Source organism: Megalobrama amblycephala, linkage group LG6, assembly GCF_018812025.1.
Source record: "Megalobrama amblycephala isolate DHTTF-2021 linkage group LG6, ASM1881202v1, whole genome shotgun sequence".
Lineage (NCBI taxonomy): Eukaryota > Metazoa > Chordata > Actinopteri > Cypriniformes > Xenocyprididae > Megalobrama > Megalobrama amblycephala.
The window spans coordinates 16307350-16333053 of NC_063049.1; the positions used below are offsets into that span (position 1 = coordinate 16307350).

The window sequence follows — 25704 nt, forward strand, 5'->3', positions numbered from 1 at the left end:
TGAAGGTTCCAATGAGCACAGTGGCCTCCATCATCCATAAATGGAAGAAGTTTGGAAGCACCAGAACTCCTAGAGAGGGCTGCTCGGCCAAACTGAGTGATTGGGGGAGAAGGGCCTTTGTCAGGGTGGTGACCAAGAACCTGATGGTCACTCTGACAGAGCTCCAGTGTTTCACTGTGGGAAGAGGAGAACCTTCCAGAAGAACAACCATCTCTGCAGCACTCCACCAATCAGGCCTGTATGGTAGAGTGGCCAGACGGAAGTCACTCCTTAGTAAAAGGCACATGACAGCCCACCTGGAGTTTGCCAAAAGGCACCTGAAGGACTCTCAGACCATGAGAAACAAAATTATCTGGTCTGATGAAACAAAGTTTGAACTCTTTGGTCTGAATAGCAAACGTCATGTCTGGAGGAAACCAGGCACCGCTCATCACCTGGCCAATACCATTCCTACAGTGAAGCATGGTGGTGGCAGCATCATGCTGTGAGGATGTTTTCCAGAGGCAGGAACTGGGAGACTAATCAGGATTGAGGGAAAGATGAATGCAGCAATGTACAGAGACATCCTTGATGAAAACCTGTTCCTGAGCGGTCTGGACCTCAGACTGGGGTGAATGTTCATCTTCCAACAGGACAACGACCCTAAGCACACTATCAAGATAACAAAGGAGTGGCTAGGGGACAACTCTGTGAATGTCCTTGAGTGGCCCAGCCGGAGCCCAGACTTGAACCTGATTGAACATCTCTGGAAAGATCTGAAAATAGCTGTGCATTGACGCTCCCCATTTAACCTAATGGATCTTGAGAGGTCCTGCAAAGAAGAAAGGGAGAAACTGCCCAAAAAGAAGTGTGCCAAGCTTGTAGCATCATACTCAAAAATACTTGAGGCTGTAATTGGTGGCAAAGGTGCTTTAACAAAGTATTGCGCAAAGGCTGTGAATACTTATGTACATGTGATTTTTATTTTTATTTTATTTTTTTTAATGAAGAAAAAAAATTGCAAAGATTTCAAACAAACTTATTTCACGCTGTCATTATGGGGCAGAAAATATGAATATAATCCATTTTGGAACAAGGCTGTGACATAAAATATGGATCAACGATTTTGATGACATCACTCTGCACATCAGATTTTCTGTCCAATTAAATTCTCTCTAGTATCTGAAGCGCCCTGCCCCCTACACTGTAAACTGACACTGAAGCTGCGGCTAAAACCGGTCACTTGTTCACACATTTACTCTTTTCTACATGGTGAATGGCACATAGTGCACTATATAAGGGGATAGGGAATGATTCAGACAGTGTAAATATGCTTTCCATTGGGGCAAAATAAAGTCTGGTTTCGCATTAGTCACGCGAACCGTGACTCTAGCATCAAAAATGCTATATTTTAAAGTGATATGGATGAGATTAGCAGGAAACCGCAGCTTTAACTGAGCTCAGCGGCTCTGGCCAAGGTATGATATAAACAAAACACTATTGGCTATATTTAAAAAGGGGAGGAGCTGTTCAATATGTCCCACCTTGTCTTCCTGTTTCATTGGAAATTGTCAACACATTGAATAATGCTACGCATTTCAAGGCACATCAGTGGGCCTTAATAAACGGGTTTCTGAGTGAACTAGGCTAGTATTTTTCAAACCCCTGAATTTCTTCAAATACCTGTCTTTTCCACCCACTTTAAGAAATAATCAGATTTTTTTTGTCAGTTGACTGACACTGTGCTTTATTGCTGTACAGGAACTTTATAAAACATTTCAAAACAAAATATGTACCAAGACATACTTTTTTTTTTTTTTTTCCCCTTTGCACAAACATGTATTGAAGTAATAGGCATGTTTATATATAATTTACAGAAGGATCATAAAGAAACAAAACAAAACTAAAACACACTGACTACAAAAGACAGCAACAGCCATGATAATTTAATATTTTGTTGAGCTCTGCATATTTGAGCAAGCACAGTAATCTGAATGACTTTTTCAATGTCTTGAGATGGAGATGTCAGTGTTGTATTTGAGACCAGATCATTCGAGTCTTGAGTCAAGACTGAGAAGAGAGGTCGAGGTCGAGTCAAGACTGAGGCAAGAAAAAGGAAATGGATGAAATATTTGAATGCTACCGATTCACAATGTGATTTCTGACTTGTGATGCAGCCTGATTCATAATCACACCGTGTTCGTTCGTTGGCCTGGGGAAAACTGGCCTCCAACTGAGCCTAGTTTCTCCAAGGTTTTTTTTTTTTTTTTTTTCTGTCTCCATTCTGCCACTTTGCCACTGCCGCCTCTGACTTGCTTAGTTGGGGACATAGGGGACGTAATATTCAACAATATTATTGATTTGACTACACTGACACTATTGGATGAGAACTGAACTGAGCTGGATGATATTACTATTTTCTGAAGAAGTGCTTTATAGATGAAATGAACTAATTTAATAATTGATGATCTTTACAATAAAACTGAATCAACACTGAACTGACTTCAGCTGAACAATGACATTGCCGTACAGCCGAAATGAACTGTTTTGCAGCATTGAATAATTTCCCTGCTGTCACTGTAAAGCTGCTTGAAACCGTTTTGTATAAAGACCCTATTCTGGTTATGGTCATGACTCGGAATCAAATGAACTGGTCTCGACTAGAATACTGGGAGATGTTCTCTACATATTGAGCTTAACCAAACCATTTGTGGCCATTGTTTTGCCATCAAATCAATAACTCCATTATAACGAGGCTGTGTTGGGCTGGAGGGTGAGAGGAAGTTCATAACATCATGTCTGGATGGTTCCACAGCACCAGTTAAGACAAAGGGCATGATCCGATGAAGTGTATATCTCCACACTGTATCAGACTAAGCACAGAAAAACAGACATATGGGGCATGTACGTAAGAGAGATCTCATGCGTTAACATACGTTCCCTTTTCAACAACAAAGTAGAAAAATGGGCTCATACTGTACAGTTTTTATTCTTTTTGTTTTGTAGTATTGATGGAAAGTCATCATAAAATAGCATTTTTTTTTAATTTTTTTTTTTAAATAAATTAGTGTTTCAAATAATAGTATTGTAACCCTGTTAAGCAGAAGCGATGCAAAGAAGCTATTCCAAAACTGTGGATCAAACCCATGAAGTGAGTTTCGGTCTCCATCAGCACTGGCCTGCACAGTGATTTTAATATGTGTCTCTGATCTGCAGGATTGCACAGCAGTGAAAGATGCTTAAACCACCGTCCAATGGAATGGGGAAAGGGAGTATTCACATTTGTTGGGAAGATATGAGATACATAAGCCTTCGTATTGATTTAAAGAGCCAGAAAGTATGACTCCTAAAACTGGGCCTAACAAATCATCTCTACAATATGTTAATTTGAATGAATTTTAGATCATGTTTTACATTTGAAAATAATTTACGGTTTCAATACAATCATTAAACAAAACTGGTTATGTAAACCATACATATTAAGTCACTGTTTTCTCAGATTTAATGCATGTACATTCAGATATTGAGACCAAATACCTTGACATTGATCATTGTGTCAAAGTGATTGAATGGGCTCTTTTTAGAAGAGTCCCCAAATGTTATACCTTTTTTCAGCAAGTCAGGATGGTGCCTTCAGGATAAGCAAACAGGCATGAAGTGACACTCTTAATGAAGCTTAAACGAAACAGCGGCAAAGTGCAACTCAAATGTACTTGCACAAACACAAAAGTTCTATACAATAAATTAAATATCTTTATACATTTTCAAAGATTGACCGCAATCCTGTGGGGATGGAGAACGGCTAAAGAGTTTACCATGAATAAACAATCATTCTTTACTAAAATGATATTCACACTATAAAACCCACCACCTTAGTCCTTCTGTCATTGCATTCTTGAACATTCGGGATAGCTTTCCATTATAAAGACAATAATTTGCCAATATACTCATCAAAACATTTGCAATCTGTACATAACTCATCTATTCAGTCATATTGAAGACAACCAGAACTAGACGGTCAAGTTCTGCTTATTCTCAGAAAAGCACCTGTATGTCAGGTCCATGGCTGTGCTTATGGTGCGAACCCAGTGTTCAAGGTCCAAAAATATTTACCCAAGTTCTATCAGGTAATAAATCTGAACGTGTGCACTGTATGGTTAAATCAAATGCCTCACACAACGAGAGACATGAATATTCTGAACTTCAGGGAGACCAAAGGTCATGTGCTGTACAGATCATCTACTAAGGTACTGACATGTTACCATACAACCCAGCATTCGTACATAAGCACCTTTGAGGAAAAGTCCAAGAACTCTTGTTGCGGGAATCAAATCGGCAGTAATATCCATCACTTGTAATGATTGTTCCATCTAAAAGTGTATTATGAGAATTGTGCTCTTTAACCATTCAATATAAATCAGGCGTCTTCAAGTTCGTCAACATTAAGTCTTGTAAAACCTCTTGGTTTTGTGTTGCAGAAGTGTGAGCACATTAGCCTAGAGTGAACGATGAATGTAGTCCAGAAGCTGGTGGAAATGTTGTGTATTTGTGATGTTACTAATAATTTCCCTGAACCCTGACCTCTTTGTAAGGTCACAACCTGTGTGTGATGGTTGCCAACCCTGATGGAGGGTAACCAAAGCACCTGAAAAAGCGTGAGGTGTAGCTGCTTTCCTGAACCTGAAGGAGGACTTTGTTGACAAAGCTAGGCCTATGAGGTCAACACAAAGTTTTTGTCTTGTAAACTTTAAGGTCTGTCGCGTCCATGTGTCTCGAGTGCTCGAGCTGGAACAGAACTGGCACTTTTTACCCAACCCGGGCAACAACAACCACATGTGGAGCGACCAGCACCAGGGTTTAAAACTAAAATATGGCCCACAATGTAGACTATAGCACGCAGTAGCACAGTTGAGATATGTTTGCACAGCCCTAAGATAGCGTTGATGAGTTGCAATCAAGGCGACATGATGAGAACTTTCAAACAGAGAGATGTTTAGGACACTGCGAATGGGATTCATAATAGCCATGTCCCCTTTGTTTGTTTCAGGACAGGGATTGGTAGTCTTTGGGGGTGGTTATTTGGTCACAGTTGGCCATTAGTTAGAGAGACGTGGAACCATTTTACCAGGAACCTTTGATTGTTTCAAAAGAAGTGAAGAGAGGAACAAGAACAAATCGAGATGCCCTCCTCTCCTGAGTTCAGAGTCTGGCTCTATTTAGAGGATGCCACCCTTATGTGAAGGGTAAAACATAAAAAGGGTCATCGGGCCTAAGGAGTGGGGTTTAACTGAGTTTTAACTCAGGAAGACCACAATCTCTAGGGCGATGCTTTCTTTCTGAAACTCTTGGTCTTCACCGTTAGGGTGGGTGAGGTGTTTGTGTGAAGCCAAGCGTTCTGCCAATCCGGTCGACCGTCACAAACACTCCTCCGCCAGCGCAATAATTCCTGCAGAGTGGCCCGCTGATCCCCACATACACGTGACCTCTGGAGCACCTGAGAAAATGACAGAAAGGTCACGTTTAGTATGGTGCTTAATGGATGTGGTGGCCAACCCTGCTTCTAGAGGGCTACCTTCCTGAACACCGCAGTTCCACCCCTGCTCCAAAACACCTGCCTGTTATTTTCAAGTAATCCTGAACACCTTGATTAGTTGGTTCAGGTGTGTTTGATTAGGGTTGGAGCTAAACTCTGCAGAATGGTAGCCCTCCAAAAGCAGTTTTGGCTACCACTGATCTACAGGTATCTACACTACTTACCACTGATGATACAAATCAACAGAACATCAATGATCCAAATGATAATTCCAGTATAATTTAGATTGCAACAGTAAAATAACACGCATAGGTAAAGCACAAAGCAGGAAATTAAATGTCAAGCATTTGGTGAAGCTGTGATACTGAGCGAAGATAATGCACAATACAATACATACATATGAGTATCCATGGTAAAGAACAGGAAAAGTCTTTTAAAAATTTAGTTTAAAACACAAGTTTTAGATCATTTGATCACCCCTCACATTTTTGTAAATATTTTATTACATCTTTTCATGTGACAACACTGAAGGAATTACACTTTGCTACAATGTAAAGTAATGAGTTTACAGCTTGTATAACAGTGTAAATTTGCTGTCCCCTCAAAATTACTCAACACACAGCCATTAATGTCTAAACCGCTGGCCACAAAAGTGAGTACACCCCTAAGTGAAAATGTCCAAATTGGGCCCAATTAGCCATTTTCTCTCCCCGGTGTCATGTGACTTATTAGTGTTACAAATGGGGAGCAGGTGTGTTAAATTTAGTTATCGCTCTCAGTCTCTCATACTGGTCACTGGAAGTTCAACATGGCACCTCATGGCAAAGAACTCTCTGAGGATCTGTAAAAAAGAATTGTTGCTCTACATAAAGATGCCGTAGGCTATAAGAAGATTGCCAAGTCCCTGAAACTGAGCTGCAGCACGGTGGCCAAGACCATACAGCGGTTTAACAGGACAGGTTCCACTCAGAACTCCATGATCCATGGACTCCTTGGTCAACCAAAGAAATTGAGTGCACATGTTCAGCGTCCTATCCAGAGGTTGTGTTTGGGAAATAGACATATGAGTGCTGCCAGCATTGCTGCAGAGGTTGAAGGGGTGGGGGGTCAGCCTGTCAGTGCTCAGATCATATGCTTCATTGAGGGAACCATGAATGAGCAGAGCATTTCGGAGACTGGGCCACAGGGCAGTATTCCAACATGATAACGACCCCAAACACACCTCTAAGACCACCACTGCCTTGCTAAAGAAGCCGAGGTTAAAGGTGATGGACTGGACAAGCATGTCCAGACCTAAACCCTATTGAGCATCTGTGGGACATCCTCAAAAGGACGGTGGAGGATCGTAAGGTCTCTAACATCTACCAGCTCCATGATGTTGTCATGGAGGAGTGGAAGAGGCAATAGCCAGTGGCAACCTGTGAAGCTCTGGTGAACTCCATGCCCAAGAGGGTTAAGGCAGTGCTGGAAAATAATAGTGGCCACACAAAATATTGACACTTTGGGCCCAATTTGGACATTTTCACTTAAGGGTGTACTCACTTTTGTGGCCAGCGGTTTAGACATTAATGGCTCTGTGTTGGGTTATTTTGAGGGGACAGAAAATTTACAGTTATGCAAGCTGTACACTCACTACTTTACATTGTGGCAAAGTGTAATTTCTTCAGTGTTGTCACATGGAAAGATATAATAAAATATTTACAAATGTGAGGGGTGTACTTCTGTGAGATACTGTGTGTGTGGAGTTGCGCCACATGGCATTCTACAATCTGAACTAACTTTGCCATGTCATAAAATCCTATATAATAATTAGGGCTGCCCCCTAATAGTTGACTAACCATTAGTTGATGAAAAGAGGATTTGTCAACTAAAATTTTATTAGTCGCAGGAAAAAACATCCACAGGAAGTGGCGAGATCAAGCAGTCTGTGACGGACAGATCATTAACAGCTGGTCTATGTGGTAATTACAGTATATCGGGCAGGACATCCAAACGCTCGCCTATCATCCATTGACCTCAAATATGGCTTATCGTCTGATGCAAGTAGTAGTAACTTTACATGGCCACTCGCTTTAACATTAACCTGGAAAAAATGTGGGCTATTCAAGTGTTTGTGAATGAGTGTGGTGGAGTGTGAGTGTGAAATCTATGGAGGCGCCAGTGTAGGCGCCGGTGCAATCACTTGCACTGAAAATACAAAATGTTTGGTCATACAGATAAGAGTAATACATCTTTTGAATCTGTGAAGCGTCTACTTTTATTTGTGCACTCACAACAATAAAACATTGTCCTTTTGTAAAATGAAAGCAAATGGGGGTGCGCTTTCTGCTGTCTCTCTCTGTGACCTTGAGTGTGCCAAAAAAGAGGGAAAAAAAAGAGAAAAGAACCAAAACTCCATGTAAACTTGCCTCGCAGACATGAAAAATATATCTATAGAAAGCGAAATGTCTACTTTTGAATGAACCAATTCAAATAGAAAACGAATATTCTCAGGTTATGTAATCCATATGAAATGTGCATATAGGCACGTCCACTACTGCGGAGATGACGAGTCAGCATAGTCAACCTCATCACTGCAGCCGAAAATACAGAAAACACTAGTTAATCAATTAATTATTAAAATATTACAGCAATCTCCTTGCTGTTTTTCCATGACTCATTCATAATCATTACTTCTGCCGGTGCACTGTGGCAAGCTTTATGCATTGTAGGCTATGTAGGCATTAATGGCACTTTATTATGATTTACATAGTTTATTAATAAACGTGCTATTAGTCAACTAATTACTTAAAATGAATGACTACTCGTTGACCAGAACAAATCTTTAGTTGAGGGCAGCCCTAATAATACTACTACTAAGAAGTGAAACCAAATTTGATTTTTTTTTTTTTTTTTTTTTTGCTCTAAGAAATAATAAAAGTTTATGCCAAACTTAAAGGGTTAGTTCACCCAAAAGTGAAAATTCTGTCATTTATTACTCACCCTCATGTCGTTCCACACCCGTAAGACCTTCGTTAATCTTTGGAACACAAATTAAGATATTTTAGTTGAAATCCGATGGCTCCGTGAGGCCTGCATAGGGAGCAATGACATTTCCTCTCTCAAGATCCATAAAGCTATTAAAAACACATCTAAATCAGTTCATGTGACTCCATTTTATGTGAATTCATAATGCTCCGAAGCTTCCTGAAGTAGTGTATTGAAATCGTCCATCACTATATAAGTTGATGTTTTTTTTGGCACACCAAAAATATTCTTGTCGCTTTATAATATTAATATTGAACCACTGTACTCACATGAACTGATTTAAATATGTTTTTAGTACATTAATGGATCTTGAGAGAGGAAATGTCATTGCTCCCTATGAAGGCCTCACGGAGCCAGCGGATTTCAACAAAAATATCTTAATTTGTGTTCCAAAGATTAACGAAGGTCTTACGGGTGTGGAACGACATGAGGGTGAGTAATAAATGACATTTATTTTCATTTTTGGGTGAACTAACCCTTTAAGTTTATCTTTTCAAGAGTTCCATTGTTTATTAAAGCTTTTTTTTGGTCTTCATTATGATATCAGGACAGAGTATCAATCTGAAAATTATTGACTTTATGCCCCCCTAAAAATGATACATTTACATCATATACTATACATATATAAGTTTATCATAAAAGAGGTGTATTCAAGTCATTGTATGGATGAGTTTCCAAAGAGAATAAAAGTGCAGATAAGAAGGGCCTACTGATGTTAAAAAAAAGAAAAGAAAAAGACCTCTCCTGACCACTGCAACTGGAAATCCTACCATACACACAACCCACACATGGGCGTCTCCCATCCATCATACAAGCGTAATCAATAAACAGATAAATCAATTCATCCCAATCATCTGCAGCTGGTAAATGTCACAAATGGAACAGGACCTCCTGCTGTGCCTCTGATCCATTCATGACGGATGTAGGGATGAAGGGAAGTCACATGGCTTTAGTTTGGTCAAAGAGAACCCCGGGCCATTTGTTCTTTCTCTAATAGGATGTCTGATGGCACCTAGTGAGTAATAGCATAACTATAGTGCTTAACAGGAGAGACTGTCATTTGTTGGTGAAGGTGTTAAACCTTTCAAGCATGAGTTTAAAATATTCTAACTAACCCCCCAGAGTGAGTTTTTTAAGGCGACCGTTATTTTATAACGTTTGCCCTTAATGTTTCCATGGGGATGTGTCATGCATGTCACGTAACACGCTGGGGCGACGATAACACTGTATGACAGATGGATCGCTATTATTTTGTTTTTCCTTTTTTATTTAAAATATTCACAAACTTGCTTACCATGTCACCAACTATCTTATATTCCGATTCTCAAAAAGTGAGTGTGTTTTGTCGTTTAAAAACCTTTATAAATTATCTTTATCTTGATCTATAACCCGAGATGGGTGCCGTCAGTTGGATCTACAACAGGTGAATTCATCAATTTCTCCCAAAATATATGCAAGTAAGTGGCTGGTGAACTGGAAGAATAATAGAGTAAACTTTATAGTTATTTAGGCCCATTATGTGTGTCTGATATGAAAAAATGTCGGCAAATTATATTTGAATGGATTGTTATTGCTGCCTCCACTGGTGTCTGACATCAGTGTGTATTTTATAAACTCTAAATGTATTGTTTTACTGGTGCTCATGCATTTTAAAATGTCTGGAACCTTAAAAAAAAACATTATGTGGCTGAAAACACTTCATAGCTGTGATATATGACAAGAGCTGAGCGCGTCCGTCTCGCAGCCAAATAGCGGAAGCCCATTTCGAATCGGGCAGTCATGTGACGTCACTGAATGTTCTAAATCCCAATCCCACACTCAGGGGCACAGAAATAAAAATCCCATATGTGGGGACCATACCGCTCAAAAGGTTAATAAGTGGACCTTACAGAATCCTTACAAATGGTCTTTTGTACATAAAGAAGGTGCTTAGGAAGTACTAATCTGGGAAGTTAACCTGGATCGAACCTTAGACTGAACTTATTACTACCCTAGAGGTAAGGTTTCTCCAGGTGAAGAAGCATCCCTGTTTTAAGTGTTGGATACGTGTTTAATGTGCTGAATAATATAGCAGAAATAGCCAAACAGCAGATTTGAAAGCTACAGTATAGTTGTTGAAATGGAAAACGATAATAATAACAAATAAAAATGGAAAGAAATAAGCAAATAAACAATCTGGAACATCAATGTCTTTGATAATCAACTGACAGAATAATTAATCGATTCAGGCTTTGCAATTCAGATGAGATGGTGTCTCTGGGGGTTTCCAAACAAGAAATGGACCCAATAAATAACTGGTGTCCAAATCCATTTAATACACCTGGATGAGAATCCTTAAAAAAAAAAAAAAAAAATTCAGATTTCAAAATAAGTACATAAATATATATGGAGAGGAATAGAAGTAGAGGTAGGGACCAGGAAAAAATGTACTGAGAGTCCAAATCACTGTAACTAATATGTTTGATGCACGTCCTGATATTGCTGAGTTAGATGCGTTCCTGGGTCAACATATTTTGTTGATCCTGGAACAACATTCTAGTCTGAAAATTTAGTCTTTTCCCTATTCCTACCCCTAAACCTAACCCTACCCATAAGTTTTCCTAAAAAGCAGAGGGAAATGGGAATAACACTGATGTAGAAGCACCAATTCATGATTTTAAACCTAAATTTGACGATCTGTAAACTTGTCCCTCAAATCTGATTTGATGGTTGATTTGAATGTTGTTCCAGGATCAACAAAAATGTTGACCCAGGAACATGTTGAACTCAGCAATATCAGGTTATGCATGTTTGATATGCTAATTTTATATCACTCCCCTAAACCCTTCATGTCATAACTAGGGGAATGCATGTTTAATGCTGATAATCTTCCTGTTCTCTGCACGAGGAGAGTATTTAGGAAGATATGGGGGCTGAGCATACAGTAGATAGTGTTGTTAGACTATCTCAAATGACGTAACAGGATGCCCCTGGCCTATTTTACCACTGCAGTCCGCTTTGAGAGGGAACTCATCCGGAAACATTGTGAGAGTGCAGTGATGTTACAGTACAGCAGAAGCGTATTCTAGGAATCCAGGCCATTTATAGAGATTTGTACACCCACGTACACTGCTCGAAAGTACTGATCCATAATTTACACCTGTCTGTCGACTCTTAAGTTCAGACATCACTACGCTAGCACAAAGATGGCACACAGTGTACTGAACTGAACAAAACGTGTAAACACACACACAGTCAGCCAGTCACGCACACTCATTAAGACCAAGCACAACGTCTGTGTCAATCACTGCATTCACACCTGTAATGCTATCTGGACAGTACACAAAGCCACACACAAAGCACCTGGGTCACATGCAGCTATTCATATTCAAGCAAAAAAAAAACAAAAAAAACATTATATTTAACCTTGCATTATTTATGGGATTCATCAAAGGGCACACATGCACGCTTAGAGATGTGGATACAGACAGGCGGGCTTCATGGCCACTTACACTCTAAATTTAGCCAAGCCTCTGAAACCTTCAGGGACATCCAGTTCTCTGACAATCAATTGACAGAATATTCAGTGATTCAGGTTTTGCAATTTAGATGAGATGGAGTCTCTGGAGGTTTCCAAACAACAAACGGCCCCCATTACGGGCTTGTTCAGATACATCTAAAGCACTGGGATAAGCACTTACAGTTCAAAAATATGGCAGTAAAAATCTTTGAAAAAATTAAATTATTTCATAAGCAAATATATAGACATAATTTCAGAATCTTGAATCAAGTTCATTTTCTTGCACCACTGGATATTTTCCCCTTCTTGTGTTAAGCATATTATTTACAAGCATGATAAGAAAAATAAACCTCAAATATTTAAGGTATATTTTGAAAAACAAGTCTTTTTTTATCTTACACATTTGTTTTAATGGCGTTTATATATTTTTACTTTATTTTATCTTTAAAATGTTTATTTTGTTTTAAGCAATAATGGTATAGTGGTAAAAATAAATAAATAAATAAACTAAAAAATTCATGTTTAGACATTTTTTTCTTTTACCACTGGATATATTTTGTTGTTTTAAGCGTAAATGTATGGCACTCAAATGTGTGGTGAAAAAAACAAAAAAACAAAACAAAAACAAAAAAAATGTGTGTGTGTGTATATATATATATATATATATATATATATATATATATATATATATATATATATATATATATATATATATATATATATATATATATATATTAGTATGAAAGAAAACAAGCAAAATATAATCAAATAAACAAATAATATAATAATAATATACAAATAAACAAACGAAAGAATGAATGAATGAATGAATGATCTTTTTTTTTTTTATGACATTTTCATTATCTTTTTTATTTGGGGAAAAAAAAGAAGACCAAAAGACCAGCACAAATTTCTCATTTTAACTGCATACAATTTTAAAACAAACAACAAACTAAGTATTTGTCAAACCGAAGGGATGCCATTTTGAAAGTGTGCATGTAAATAAGGGCAGCTGGTCAGTAGGCTCAGAAGAAGGGGAGGACACATGGAAATACCCTGTCCCTGGGGAGAGGGGCAGCCCGTGGCCTGACATTCAGCCTGGCTCACCCCTTCATGAGATATAGGGCTGGAACTCAATACAGGTCATGCCTGAATGTCAGCGCAGTGAAAGGTCAGTGGGGACATGTGAGGCTCATCACGTTCTTATCATCCATGAGGTTTCTACAGCAAAGAATGCACTGCATTAACCCCCATACCTACTAAAGCAATCTAGATACAAAGGGCAAAGGTCAGGGAATCATTATTAACATGCATATTATGAGATTTTCACTGTGCTGGTACATTCGGTGGAACATATAACTTGCTCTCTCTCCCTCTAATGTTCTCCTCATTGTCCTTTGTATTAGAGAATATCTCTCGCTTCTTATCTATGCTGTATACAGCAACACTGGATACTATTGAGGAGGCAGTACCGACAACTGATAAAATGGCTTTTCATGGCTCATATGCTTTTCAACGTTTAGCATCTGCTAGTAGCGGTTTTCAACTGGTGGATCACAAGCTAAAAATGCATAGGATTTTTCAGCGTATGATAAAAACAAACAATCAAATGCGACTCACCATATAATGGTGTTTAACTTAAGATAGTGAAATAAACAGGCTTATGAACTTTTAAAAGGAACAAGAAAAAAAAGTCCAGTCATACTTGCAATGAAATGTTATTGTCGACCACAGTGTGATTTGTTGAGTGAATTATGAGAGCATGAAACTGTTGGCATTCAAGCAACAAAAATAGCCTGTTAACAATTTTGAATATAGTTTGTCCAATGAAGTTCATTGTAATAATAGTACATTTCAATGTTTTACAAACATTTTAAAGACCTTTTTTATTTCTATTTCTATAAAAACTTCTATAAAAGAGCCATTTGATGTCCAGTGTAAAATCTGGGTTGTGAAACAAAAGCAGTTGAGAAACTCTGACATAATTTTCAGTCCACTTTCTTACACCATTGGATTTTTTTTTTTTTTTTCTTGGTTTAAGCATAATATTTGCCAGTATGACAGGAAAAATATGCTTCAAAAATTCAAGATATATTCTCTGAAAATTCTCTGAAATCTTGTTTTAACTCTCTGGGGTAGGCTGTCGCGTTGGCGATACCACCTCGTTTTTTTTCTTACCAATGCGAAAGAGACTCAAAATACACATACAAATAAGATTTATACATCATTCAAAACTATGAAATCTCTTCTTTTATGTGTGTGCACTCACAGTAAAAATAAAATGTTGTGCTTTTTGCAAAAAAAAAAAAAAAAAAAGATCTGCCATATCTTTCTCAATTAAAGTCCATTCTGATACTCGTTAGAAAATGAACTAACTTAGTGAATACTAATCACACAAACATGAGACATATGTCTAAAGAAATGTTGAAATATCAGGTTTTAAATAATGAAAGTCAAATCGAAAACAAATATTCTGTTTATGCATTCTGTTTGAAAATAGAGATGCCAGTCGTTCGCGAGTCGCCTCATTATCCGTTAATGCGTCCACGTCCACGGAGAGCGCACACTACTCAAAGGCAAATTCTAAGGTGTCAGAATTCTGAGATGTTTAGATATTTTTACTTGCTGTTTATTTTACTATTGGAAAAACATGTTTTATTTAGTAAGTAAATACATAAAAATATAAAATAATTCACAATATATTCTCTGAAAACAAGTCTTATGATACACAATTTTGTTTTGAAGATGTTTAGATATTTTTAATTACTCTCTTTATTTTACCATTGGAAATAGTTTTTTCTTTTTTTTTTCTGGTTTTAAGCATAAATTGGCCAGTATGTAATATATAAATACATTCATGATCTATTTTCTGCAAACAAGTCTTATGTTACACATTTTTGTTTTGAAGATATTTTTACTTACTATCTTTATTTTACCATTGAATTCCCCCCCACCCCTGGTTTTAAGCATACATTTTCCAGTATGTATGCATGCATGTATGTAAATAAATAAATAAAACTTGAAGCCACTTAATGTTCAGTGTAAAATTTGGGTCTTGCAACAAAAGCATCTTGGGAATCACTGTGCATACATACTCCTCAAACTCCAACGGACCTGCCTAATCACTACACCCTTCCTCATTCCAGCTTGAGGGGTATAAATGTCTCTGTATTTTTTGGGGGAGTGTATACAGATTGTTGTCTATAGAGAGATGAGTGTTAATCTCTCTGTCCAGGCTGTACAGATGTGCAGTTGGATACTCCAATGGCTCTTTTATCATTCAGCCTTTAAGAAGATTAGAAGGCTTTCCTCCTCCCTTATCCTGTCCCGCCCCTCTACAAGAACTGCAAACCCATGGGATCCCCTCACAGTGACCAGTCATGTGCAGATGTGCGGGGGTCTGTCAAACTCTCCATTCCAGGAGGATTTGAAATTTCACATTTTCTCTTTGCATCCCGTCAAAAAACAAATACTGTGAACACTTTAAGAGAATCCATGCGTTTATCTACAAAAATGTACCATGGTAATACCATGTTTTCTTTATAGCTCAAAAGTTTGGGGTTGTTGTGGTTTGTTAATGTTTTCTTTTATTCTTATGCTCACCAAAGTTGCATTTATTTGATCAAAAATACAGTAAAACAGTAATATTGTGAAATATTATTACAATTATTTTGTCACTTGATCCTTCAGAAATCTTTTTAAAATTATAAATATTTTGTAAAATTAAATATGAATAAACTAATAAATTTACTGACCGCAAACTTTTGAAACGTATTGTAAATAGTAATCTTTCATTATCTTGGTTTATATGACAAGTACCGTGGTATTGCCATCTGATACAATCACTGTACCATAGTACAATGCAGATTCAAACATGCTACTCTTATAGATTCAAGTTTACTTATACTTCTAGGTTTATGTGCAGTGACTATAAAACTATAAATACTATAAATATTACAAGCAAATACATAATAAAAGTTACTCTTTCCACTTCAATGTATTACATGAATTAAATGTGTATATATTTCAAATTTTACTTAGGAAATTCTAGTTCTCATTGAATTTCAATTTTACCAAGTAAAAATTACGATGGTTAATTTAATATATATCACTATACCAAAAAGTTTGTTTGTACCTTTTTGTGATCGTCTATTAATTCCCTTACAGAAAACGTTTTGTTAAAGTTATGGTATCAGATTATCATATTATATACAATAGTATTTACATAGTACTCAGTGGTACTTGCAAGAATTCCATGACATTATCATGGTACATGTCCATGGTACAAAATACAGCATCATAGTAGTCCTAGTCCATGTCTAAGTACTTTTTAGTACTACTTTGTAGCCATAAACCCAGATGGAATCAGAAGTTTTCTGTGCTGATTTTGAAAATCTGACTAATGGATTTAAATGGAGTTAAGAATACTAACATTTTCCCAATATCTGAAAGCATTATGAGATTAGCCATAATACTTATTAAACAAACATGGAAGGATTTGTATAATTCTATGAATTGCAGATGTCCCAGATTCTGCGCAAGTTCCATGCGCATTTAGGCCTGATTATTCATTGGATTTTCACCGTTTAACTACCAAACACACTGCCAGTTCTTCTCTTAACTGTTTTGGCTCTCAATTGTCATCCTTTCGCTCCTCTTCTTCAAACTTCTGTGGTGTTTAATTCGTAGAGGAACATCATAAGCCAGACTGGGAATACAGCTGTCAAAAACTCACTCTGAGGAACCCAGAGCCATCTCATTAATTTTAGAAGCTGATGGAAATCCTTGGAAAACTGTGTTTATTGAAGATTAGCCTATCCTCAAGCAGAGGAACTTAAGGACAAATTGGGCAAGTGCTGCGGTTGGCAAGCGGATGCAGTGAATGGAACAGTAGTGGAGAGGATCGTGTGGGCCCCGTGTGCACAGTCTAGTCTGCTCTGATCTGATTTCAGCTACTGAAAGAAAAAAGACCTTCAACAGCCAGTTTGCTTTGATTGGCTGCAACAAAACCCAACGAAGATTAGTATGCGAGCGTGCTTGAAAGGGTATAGCCTCAATGAGTTTATATGCAAAATGAAGCTGGGAATTCACCTGACAAAAGAAATCAGTGTTATGTTTTTGGATGATGTTCTCCCTGCACATGCTAAGGAAACAGATTGAAAAGTCCTTTTGGTATCAGAGTGACGCAATGCACTTCAGTATTTTCGGAGAAGCTGTTAAGCATGTCTTGGGGGATGTCGCACTTTCTCAAAAACAAACGTGAACATACAATCCCAGGCTTGGTGCATCAAGTACATGCTCTTCACCGGTAATCGAAATCCTATGGGTGTAGAAGGACAGATAATTAAAAAGGCTAGAGTCATGACTAACCATAATCCTCTAACAAACGCTCCTCAGCTGTTTCTCTACACGTTCCTGAAAAGCCTTCGGAGAATCTGAGGATATCAAAAAGCTGTGAAACCTTGAAAGGCACATCAGACCAGGTTGAGGCAGGACAAACCTGGAGAGTCCTAAGGTTTTACAGGCTGATCTGACACCCTGTGTGACTCCTAAGCCTATATTAGCTTACAGGCATGGAGTTAGAGGACATCTGAGGTAAAGTGAGCTACAGAGCTCAAGGAAAACAATGAATGCTTCATGAGGGCAACCAAACACACATTTATACTGTATATATATCAGAGATGGGCATTTTGTTTACTTGAGTACTCAACATCTTAATATCTAACAAACGTCTTTATCTGAAATATATACTTCAATAATAGGGCTGTCGATTTAACCCGTAAACTTACTGAGTTATGGGGAAAAAAGTAATGCGTTTAAATTATTAAAACACATTTAACACACCTGCCCCAGACCTACATAGTTTCTTACATTTCATAAAGTTGATTGGTGACGAACACGATGCAGGTCAAGATCTCACTGTATGATTAAGCCTATAGAATGTAGTTAGAATGCCCCTAAAATTCAAGATATAAGGGCAGAAATGCCCCTTGTATGAGTTTTTAGTTTTTGTCTCATATTTATATCATGATATAGTTAAGCAATATCACACGAGTAACGAGCGAAATATCACACGAGTGATGTTTTTGATATTGATTTTATACAACAGTTCAATAAATAAGTTAATATATTTTGTCATTTTAGGCACAATATTGTCTGCTTTTGCTCAATTTTGCTAATTAAAATATTACCTATAAAGCCAGAGCAGAAATGTTGTGTCTCTGAGCAACACACAGCGGTGTTTCTTTTCTGAATGAATCTGCGTTTTGAGCGAATCAATTGGGTAAACCAGGTTCAATGGCCCATTCATAAAGAGAGCCATTTACTTAATTCCTGAATTAGTTCAACGAATCAAATAAATGAATGAATGACTGTAACAAATTTTATGTTGAATAAAATAAAATATTTTTTTTCTAATGCTACTTTTTATCATGTCTATTTGATGCTTTTCTCATTTAACACAATAATGACTTTAAATTATCTTTTGGGGGTCATTTTTCAGGCAAGTTTGTGTGTGATTATTTTGCGATTTAATCGCCACATCATCAAATTAATTCGATTAAAAATTTGAATCGCTTGACAGCCCTATTATTATCACTAGATTTTAATTTGTGTGAAATGTTTTAAAGATGACAAAAAAAGTCTCACAATTATTCTGTTTTAATTATCAATAACTTGTCATTTGAAATCGAGTACAAGTGGCCGTCCCTGGTATATATCCGTTCGCATCATTTACACAGTGTTCCTGCTGGCCGTATGTGTATGTGCACATGTGAACATTTGTTTGTGGTTGAAACATAAGAGTCATTGATTCAGTGCAGAGACGTGGCTCTGCTCCATATTCCCTGTAAGGCATGATTCAGCAGGCAACAATGAACATCTCAGCATGAGGACAAACTTTATAAAGAGCCTCTGTCTCAGAGGAAAATCAATAAGCAAAACTTAGGAAAGGAGAGAACGGAAAAAAGGAATTGGATTGAATGAGGGATCAAGGAAAGAGCAGGGTCGCCATGTACGCAGCAACGAAAGAAGAACCAGCGGTGAGGAATGGAGAAATTTCAACAAAAACTGCAGCTCAATTTCATGAAAAAAGACTGGACTGTGAAACTGAACTGTCTCCTGTCTAACGCATTCAGGAGGAAGCATGTGTGAACAAGCTCCATTACATGCCAACTGTAATGTACATTTAAAGTACATTGAACCCTCAATAATATTACAGTTACAGGAAGAGTCCATCCACATATTAATGTTCTGCCATCATTTACTCATCACCATGCCTATTACATTTGAATGCTGTTATTTTTTTTCTGTGGAACACACATGTACATCTACAGCATAAGTAGATGACTAAATGATGACAGTTCTCATTTTTAAATTAATTCATCTTTTAATATTGATTACCGTAACAGAATTATTACACATTATTTCCCTACTACTTTGCAAGAGCGATTCGTAGAAGTTGCAGAGCTGCAGTTTCCTTCAAAAGCATGGAAAGCAAAAAGGGAAACGTAAAAGACAGGAATTGCAAGGTGAAGGGCAGCCAGTGAGGTACTGTGCTATAGACCAGACTCACCCCATCCCTATACAGGCCTGAGAGCTCATTCAGCCCCCCTGCCTACAGCGCTGCCCCCGCACCGAAGGGCGAGAAGTTGAGGTGACCCCTCTGGAAGAGAGGAAAGAAAGACAGACAGAGAGAGAGAAAGCATTCAAAACACATAATTCAGCATTTCTTGCATTCTTTTCACAACATGAAATCATGTGCTCAATACACGTGATTACCTGCAGATGTGCAGACATTATTCAAAGCCAAGGAAACTTACATATAAAGAGACTGGATGGAATGTCTTTCAGTACAAGTTTGCTTTGATTCAGTAGGCATACTCTGCTTCAAGATGTATGGTAAAAACGTACACATTAACTAATGATAAGAGTTTTATTTTTCATTGTAGCCCCAAAATTTATTTGGACAATTAAGTCACATTAGATTCCTTATATTAAAAATATTAAATCAATCACATGATCCACTAAAAGAGTGCCACACTAGACTTCAGGATGCAAAATTACTTTTGATAAAACAATGAATATCAGCAACATATGATATGATGTCATGCTCTAGGGCTTTTAGTAAATAATAATAATAAAAAAAAAAATCATAATTTACAAATAATAACTTTAGAATATTAAAATTTACTTGTCTGGATATCACCAGACCAAGCTCAATTTAAAATTGAACATTGGTCTGGGGATTATGTATGTATTTTCTACTGCACAAGAGGCGTGATCAACGAGCATTATTCACGCAATTGGATAGTCCTTCAACCAATCAGATCAACGATCCGAGTTACGTACTTTGCAGAGCGATGCGAAAACTCCAGACAGGTTTAGTTTGTATTGGTTTGTAGCATTGATCAGTGGTTTGCAGAAGCATCGAGCGATTTTTGCAGGTTGTGCAAAAAAAAAAAAAAAAAAACATGAAAGTGAGTGGTATTTACACCCACTCGAGCAATTTGTTTGCTAAACTAAAGAAGTCATTCAGCATCGTCAAGAGGTTAAAAGAAATTGGATTGATGGTCGTGCTTGCCGTCGCTTCTCTATCGTCATCCTGTTATACCCAATAGCGAGCAAGGTGGATAAAGCCAGTGATTGGTTCCCGCAAAAGTGTAACAGAAGCAGTAGAAATGAATGTACGGGTTTCCAGACTGAGTTGCCGGGCGAAATCAAATCGCCGGCAGATCAGGCTGGGTGTACCCAGTCTAAAAATTTACTCTACTTTTCCACAATTTTGAACAGTACACTTACTGTTTTATGATTTACATACAGAGACAGAGATAGATAGATAGATAGATAGATGGATGGATGGATGGATGGATGGATGGATGGATGGATGGATGGATGGATGGATGGATGGATGGATGGATGGATGGATGGATGGATGGATGGATGGATGGATGGATGGATGGACGGATGGATGGACGGACGGACGGATGGACGGATGGACGGATAAACAGACATATGGATACATAGACGGACAGACAGACAGATGGATACATAGATAGATGGGCAGACAGACAGACAGATACATAGATAGATGGGCAGACAGACAGACAGATACATAGATAGATGGGCAGACAGACAGACAGATACATAGATAGATGGGCAGACAGACAGACAGACAGATACATATACAATGGACGATAGATGGATAGACGGATGGTAGATGGATAGACGGATGGGTAGATGGATAGACAGATGTATACGGAGGTAGACGGATAGGTAGACGGATAGACAGATGTATACGGAGGTAGACGGATAGGTAGACAGACAACAGATAGGTAGATATAAGACAGAGACAGACGGACAGACGGATAGGTAGATGGATGGATAGACAGGCAGATGATAGACAAATAGGTAGACGGATAGGTAGATATAAAACTGACAGACATATCTAGATAGATATAGATTGTCTGTCTGGCAGCGGACAGGTAGATGGATAAGTAGACATATAGGTAGATGAACAGACACATAGGTAGACTGAGGTAGACGAATCGACGCATAGGTAGACTGATAGGTAGATGAATAGACACAGGTAGACTGATGGGTAGATGAATAGACGCATATGTAGACTTATAGGTAGACGAATAGACTGATAGGTAGACGAATAGATGCATAGGTAGACTGATAGGTAGACGAATAGACGCATAGGTAGACTGTAGGGAAAAGAATAGATGCATAGGTAGACTGATAGGTAGATGAATAGATGCATAGGTAAACTGATAGGTAGACGAATAGACGCATAGGTAGACTGATAGGTAGACGAATAGACTGATAGGTAGACGAATTGATGCATAGGTAGACTGATAGGTAGATGAATAGATGCATAAGTAGACTGATAGGCAGACAGGCAGACAAATAGACTGATAGGTAGATGAATAGACGCATAGGTAGACTTATAGGTAGACGAATAGATGCATAGGTAGACAAATAGACTGATAGGTAGATGATTAGACGCATATGTACACTTATAGGCAGACAAATAGACTGATAGGTAAATGAATAGACGCATATGTAGACTTATAGGTAGACGAACAGACGCATAGGTAGACAAATAGACTTATAGGTAGACGAATAGACGCATAGGTAGACAAATAGACGCATAGGTAGACGAATAGACGCATAGGTAGACTGATAGGTAGACAAATAGACACAGGTAGACTGATAGGCAGACAAATATACTGATAGGTAAATGAATAGGTAGACAATAGAGGGATAAGCAGATATAAAACAGATAGACAGACAATAGATAGGTACATATTAGATAGACAGGTAGATATTAGATAGATAAACAGACAAGACACACACTAGTATATGTAGTGTATGTTTTGCTTATGTGTGTTTGTGCCATCTTTCTTTAAAATAGATGCTGCTTGGTTTGCTATTTAATTATTGCCAATAGCATTCATACATTTTAAAGTCTTGGTTAAGTGTCTAAATACTTCTTGGGGCCACTGTATTTACAGTCAGTCTTGCATCTGATATGCGTCAGTCAACATCTACAGGACTCTGTGAACACAGCAGCTCTGTCAGAAGAAATGGCCTCTTCTGACCTTATCGCATTCAGACACGGAGCAAGAATACTCCATTACCAGAGCGCCTGTCCGGGAACACTTCATTCCTCCTGCTGTCATTTTACAAGCAATCTTCTGCACCCGGTGGATCTGAATGCTGATAAGGCTGAATTGTGCCCGTCTCATTCTCGCTCTCAATCGCAATCTCCGGCGAAACCAAGCTGATCAATAATTAAACATCATGATCTTCTGCGTGTTATGGGATGTTACAACGTGGATCAATAAGGAGCGGATGGACCAGACGAGAGGAGGAGTGAGAGACAGAGCAGAGACAGGGAAATATGAAGCAGGCGTGTGCTAATACACGATAAGGGGCATTAAAAGGCTGTTTCCTGCTTCCGAGTGCCATAAGGACATTAAGAAGTAGAGTGTCCCTCTGAGGAAGACCCCTAGTGGGGTTACATTTGAGTGATGGGCGCACTTCGTTAGTGCCATCTGTTTTTCCTTAAGTCAGGCCTTAGATAAAAGGACCGGTTTTACTGGTACAGATCAGATCTTGTGTTGTTTGATCTCTATATACGTCAAGACAGAGATGGTGGACATTAAGTTTTAGCATTGGTTTGTTCGATGTTTTGAGAGAGCGTATCTGGCACAGCGCGGTGAATCTGAAACGTCAGTGTAAAGTTACCAGAGGGCTGAGTATTGGTAGTGAGTGTATATACTCTAGTTGATGTGGTTTGAAAGGTTAGTGTCCAGTTTCAGAGAGCATTAGCATGTAGCTCACTTCCCTCTGTAGGGGGCAATTCTTTCACTGGGAATATTTCTTTATTCATTTGGATAATTTAAGTTTTATAAAACGTGTCGAGGTGGCTCTGCATCTGTACGACAACATGTTTTAAGATATTTGTAGATATGTATCTGTATCTTTTTGTTTTATTTGACATCCACTTCCTGGTTTCCTTGCAGTCCTGTGACCTTGACCCCTCTCATGTGACACAGGCAGGAAACCGAGGACTGAATGGGATACGGTAACCAGAGAGCTTGTGGCATTCAGTGCTTCTTGAAGTACAAAGCGTCTCGGGTGTCATTAGTGAAATGTAAAGTGCTTCTACCCTGTTACCTTCCTAAAATACAACCCAACATTTTGATACATGGAAAAATGTGTCAGGTTGGTCTGGCTAGACTGATGTAAAAAAAGAACAACAACAACAAAAAATTAAATGTGTGATGTGGTGTTGTGGCGATGTATAGGCCTATTTACTGTTTGTAAACATTCGGGATGCGCGCGCATCGTGGTTGCAGAAAACCCGGGAGTGATAACCAGTACGACTAGAGAGTTACGACGAAGCGGTTCAAAGTAGTTAAGATTTAGAAACATTATAGAATATTTTGATTTGTTATTTTTTTTAAATGTTGTCGGCATATCACAGCAGCTTCACCCAGCGATAAGCACTGTTATTTCAAAAAAATTAACATTACCGAGTGGGATACAGCTTACGGATCCGTTTGCCATAGCACCTTGTCAGTGGTTAAATGATGAAACGAAATGGCCAAGCATCCAGTGGCCAGAGATATATATTTACCTGATTGACACCTCAAGTGTATAGCCTATACTCAGGAGAAGCTAAAAGCGTAAGTCTCTTGACGCGTACAACTTTGTTTTGTTTTTGTTTGTCATTAATTAAAAGAATAAAAAGTTAATTTCGAGTTTATATCTCACAATTCTGACTTTTATTTCTCGCAAATCTGAGTTTATATCTCACATTTCTTACAAAGAAAAACAATTGTGAGATATACTCGTTATTCTGTCTTTTCTGAATTGCAATTTATCCCGCAATTCTGACTTTTTTCCCCTCAGAATTGTGAAATAAACTCACAATTGCGAGGAATAAAGTCCGAACTGGGAGTAATAAACACGCAAATGCAAGAAAAAAGTCAGAATTGTGAAATTAAAATTGTATAGACTGTTTAAAAGTTATCTATGTGAAATGTTATAGGTTTAAATATTATTTCAATGCTGTAACTGCTATGTATGTATGTCCTCTGAACTGCATATGTGAATATTATGTAGACTTACTGTTTACATCAAATTCCTGCTTTAATAGTAGACTAATCCTTGCAGGTGTCATCAGTCCAGTCTGTGAAACGTCTCCGTTTAGCTTCAAAGGACGTTTTCAACGATGGTTTTCTTTAAAAATTAAGACTATATTTTTTGATTTCCGATTCCAACATCCAGAGGCACAACAAAACATTTTTCTCTTATTCTCTTATTTTCCTCCAATTGCTACCGCTATTTTTCTGCAACCACTATGCGCGCGCAGCTGCAAGTGACGTCATTGTGACGTCTGCTCCAAAGTGGTCTATAGTATGTTGTAGTATCATGTACACACTACATTCAAAAGTTTGTGGTCAGGTTTTTTTTTTTTTTTGAAATTCATAATTTTATTTGGTAACGACACATTAAGTTAAACACAAGTGACAGTAAAGACATTTATTATGTTACAAAAGATTCCCATTTCAAACAAATGTTGTTCTTTTGAACTTTCTATTTATTAAAGAAACCTGAAAAAAGGATCATAGTTTCTGCAAAAAATTAAGCAGAACAACTGTTTGCAATATTAGCCAGGTTTCCATTTTTTTTTTTGCAAAAAAAGGTTTAGCGCTTCAAAATGTTTGGCAATATAACTGATGGAAATGCCATTTGTCGATAATATTTCTCAAATGTTGACACAATCTTTTTCCATTTATCTTTAAACAGAAATTATGTCGATACTTCAAATGTTGCAAAAATTGGTTTGGAAACACTTTTTGTAGAGAAAAAGGGCTTTAACGTGAATAAATGTGGTGTCACATGACAGAATTGGCCTATACATGCAGCGTCCGCATTCATATTGCTCCAGTTAAAGCACCGTTTCTCTGTAGTTCAAAGGTGCATCACAAGGATGAGGAAAATAGTGTCTTAAATCTCTGCAGCTCGACAAAAATATGAGGGATGTCTGTCAAATTAAGGAAGACTGTTGGAGTTTTCAACGCTAACAAAAAGAAATGTAAAATAAAATACAGAAATCTGCTCCACTTCGCTGTCATCATCTTATATGCCC

General features: G+C 37.9%; 1 protein-coding gene across 5 annotated transcripts in view; it reads right to left on the reverse strand.

The window, feature by feature from the left end:
• Positions 1 to 1696: 1696 nt before the first annotated feature.
• Positions 1697 to 25704, reverse strand: part of myo16 (myosin XVI) — a 269142-nt gene continuing 245134 nt past the window's right edge. For 3 of the 5 annotated variants that reach the window (XM_048193121.1, XM_048193120.1, XM_048193119.1), the window contains exon 35: positions 1697 to 5473. In XM_048193121.1, the coding sequence (XP_048049078.1) occupies positions 5297 to 5473 (177 nt within the window). In that variant the 3' untranslated portion in view covers positions 1697 to 5296. Of the gene's footprint in view, positions 5474 to 19611; positions 19702 to 25704 lie in introns of all 5 variants that reach the window. The other 2 variants (XM_048193122.1, XM_048193123.1) reach the window with 1 other exon arrangement.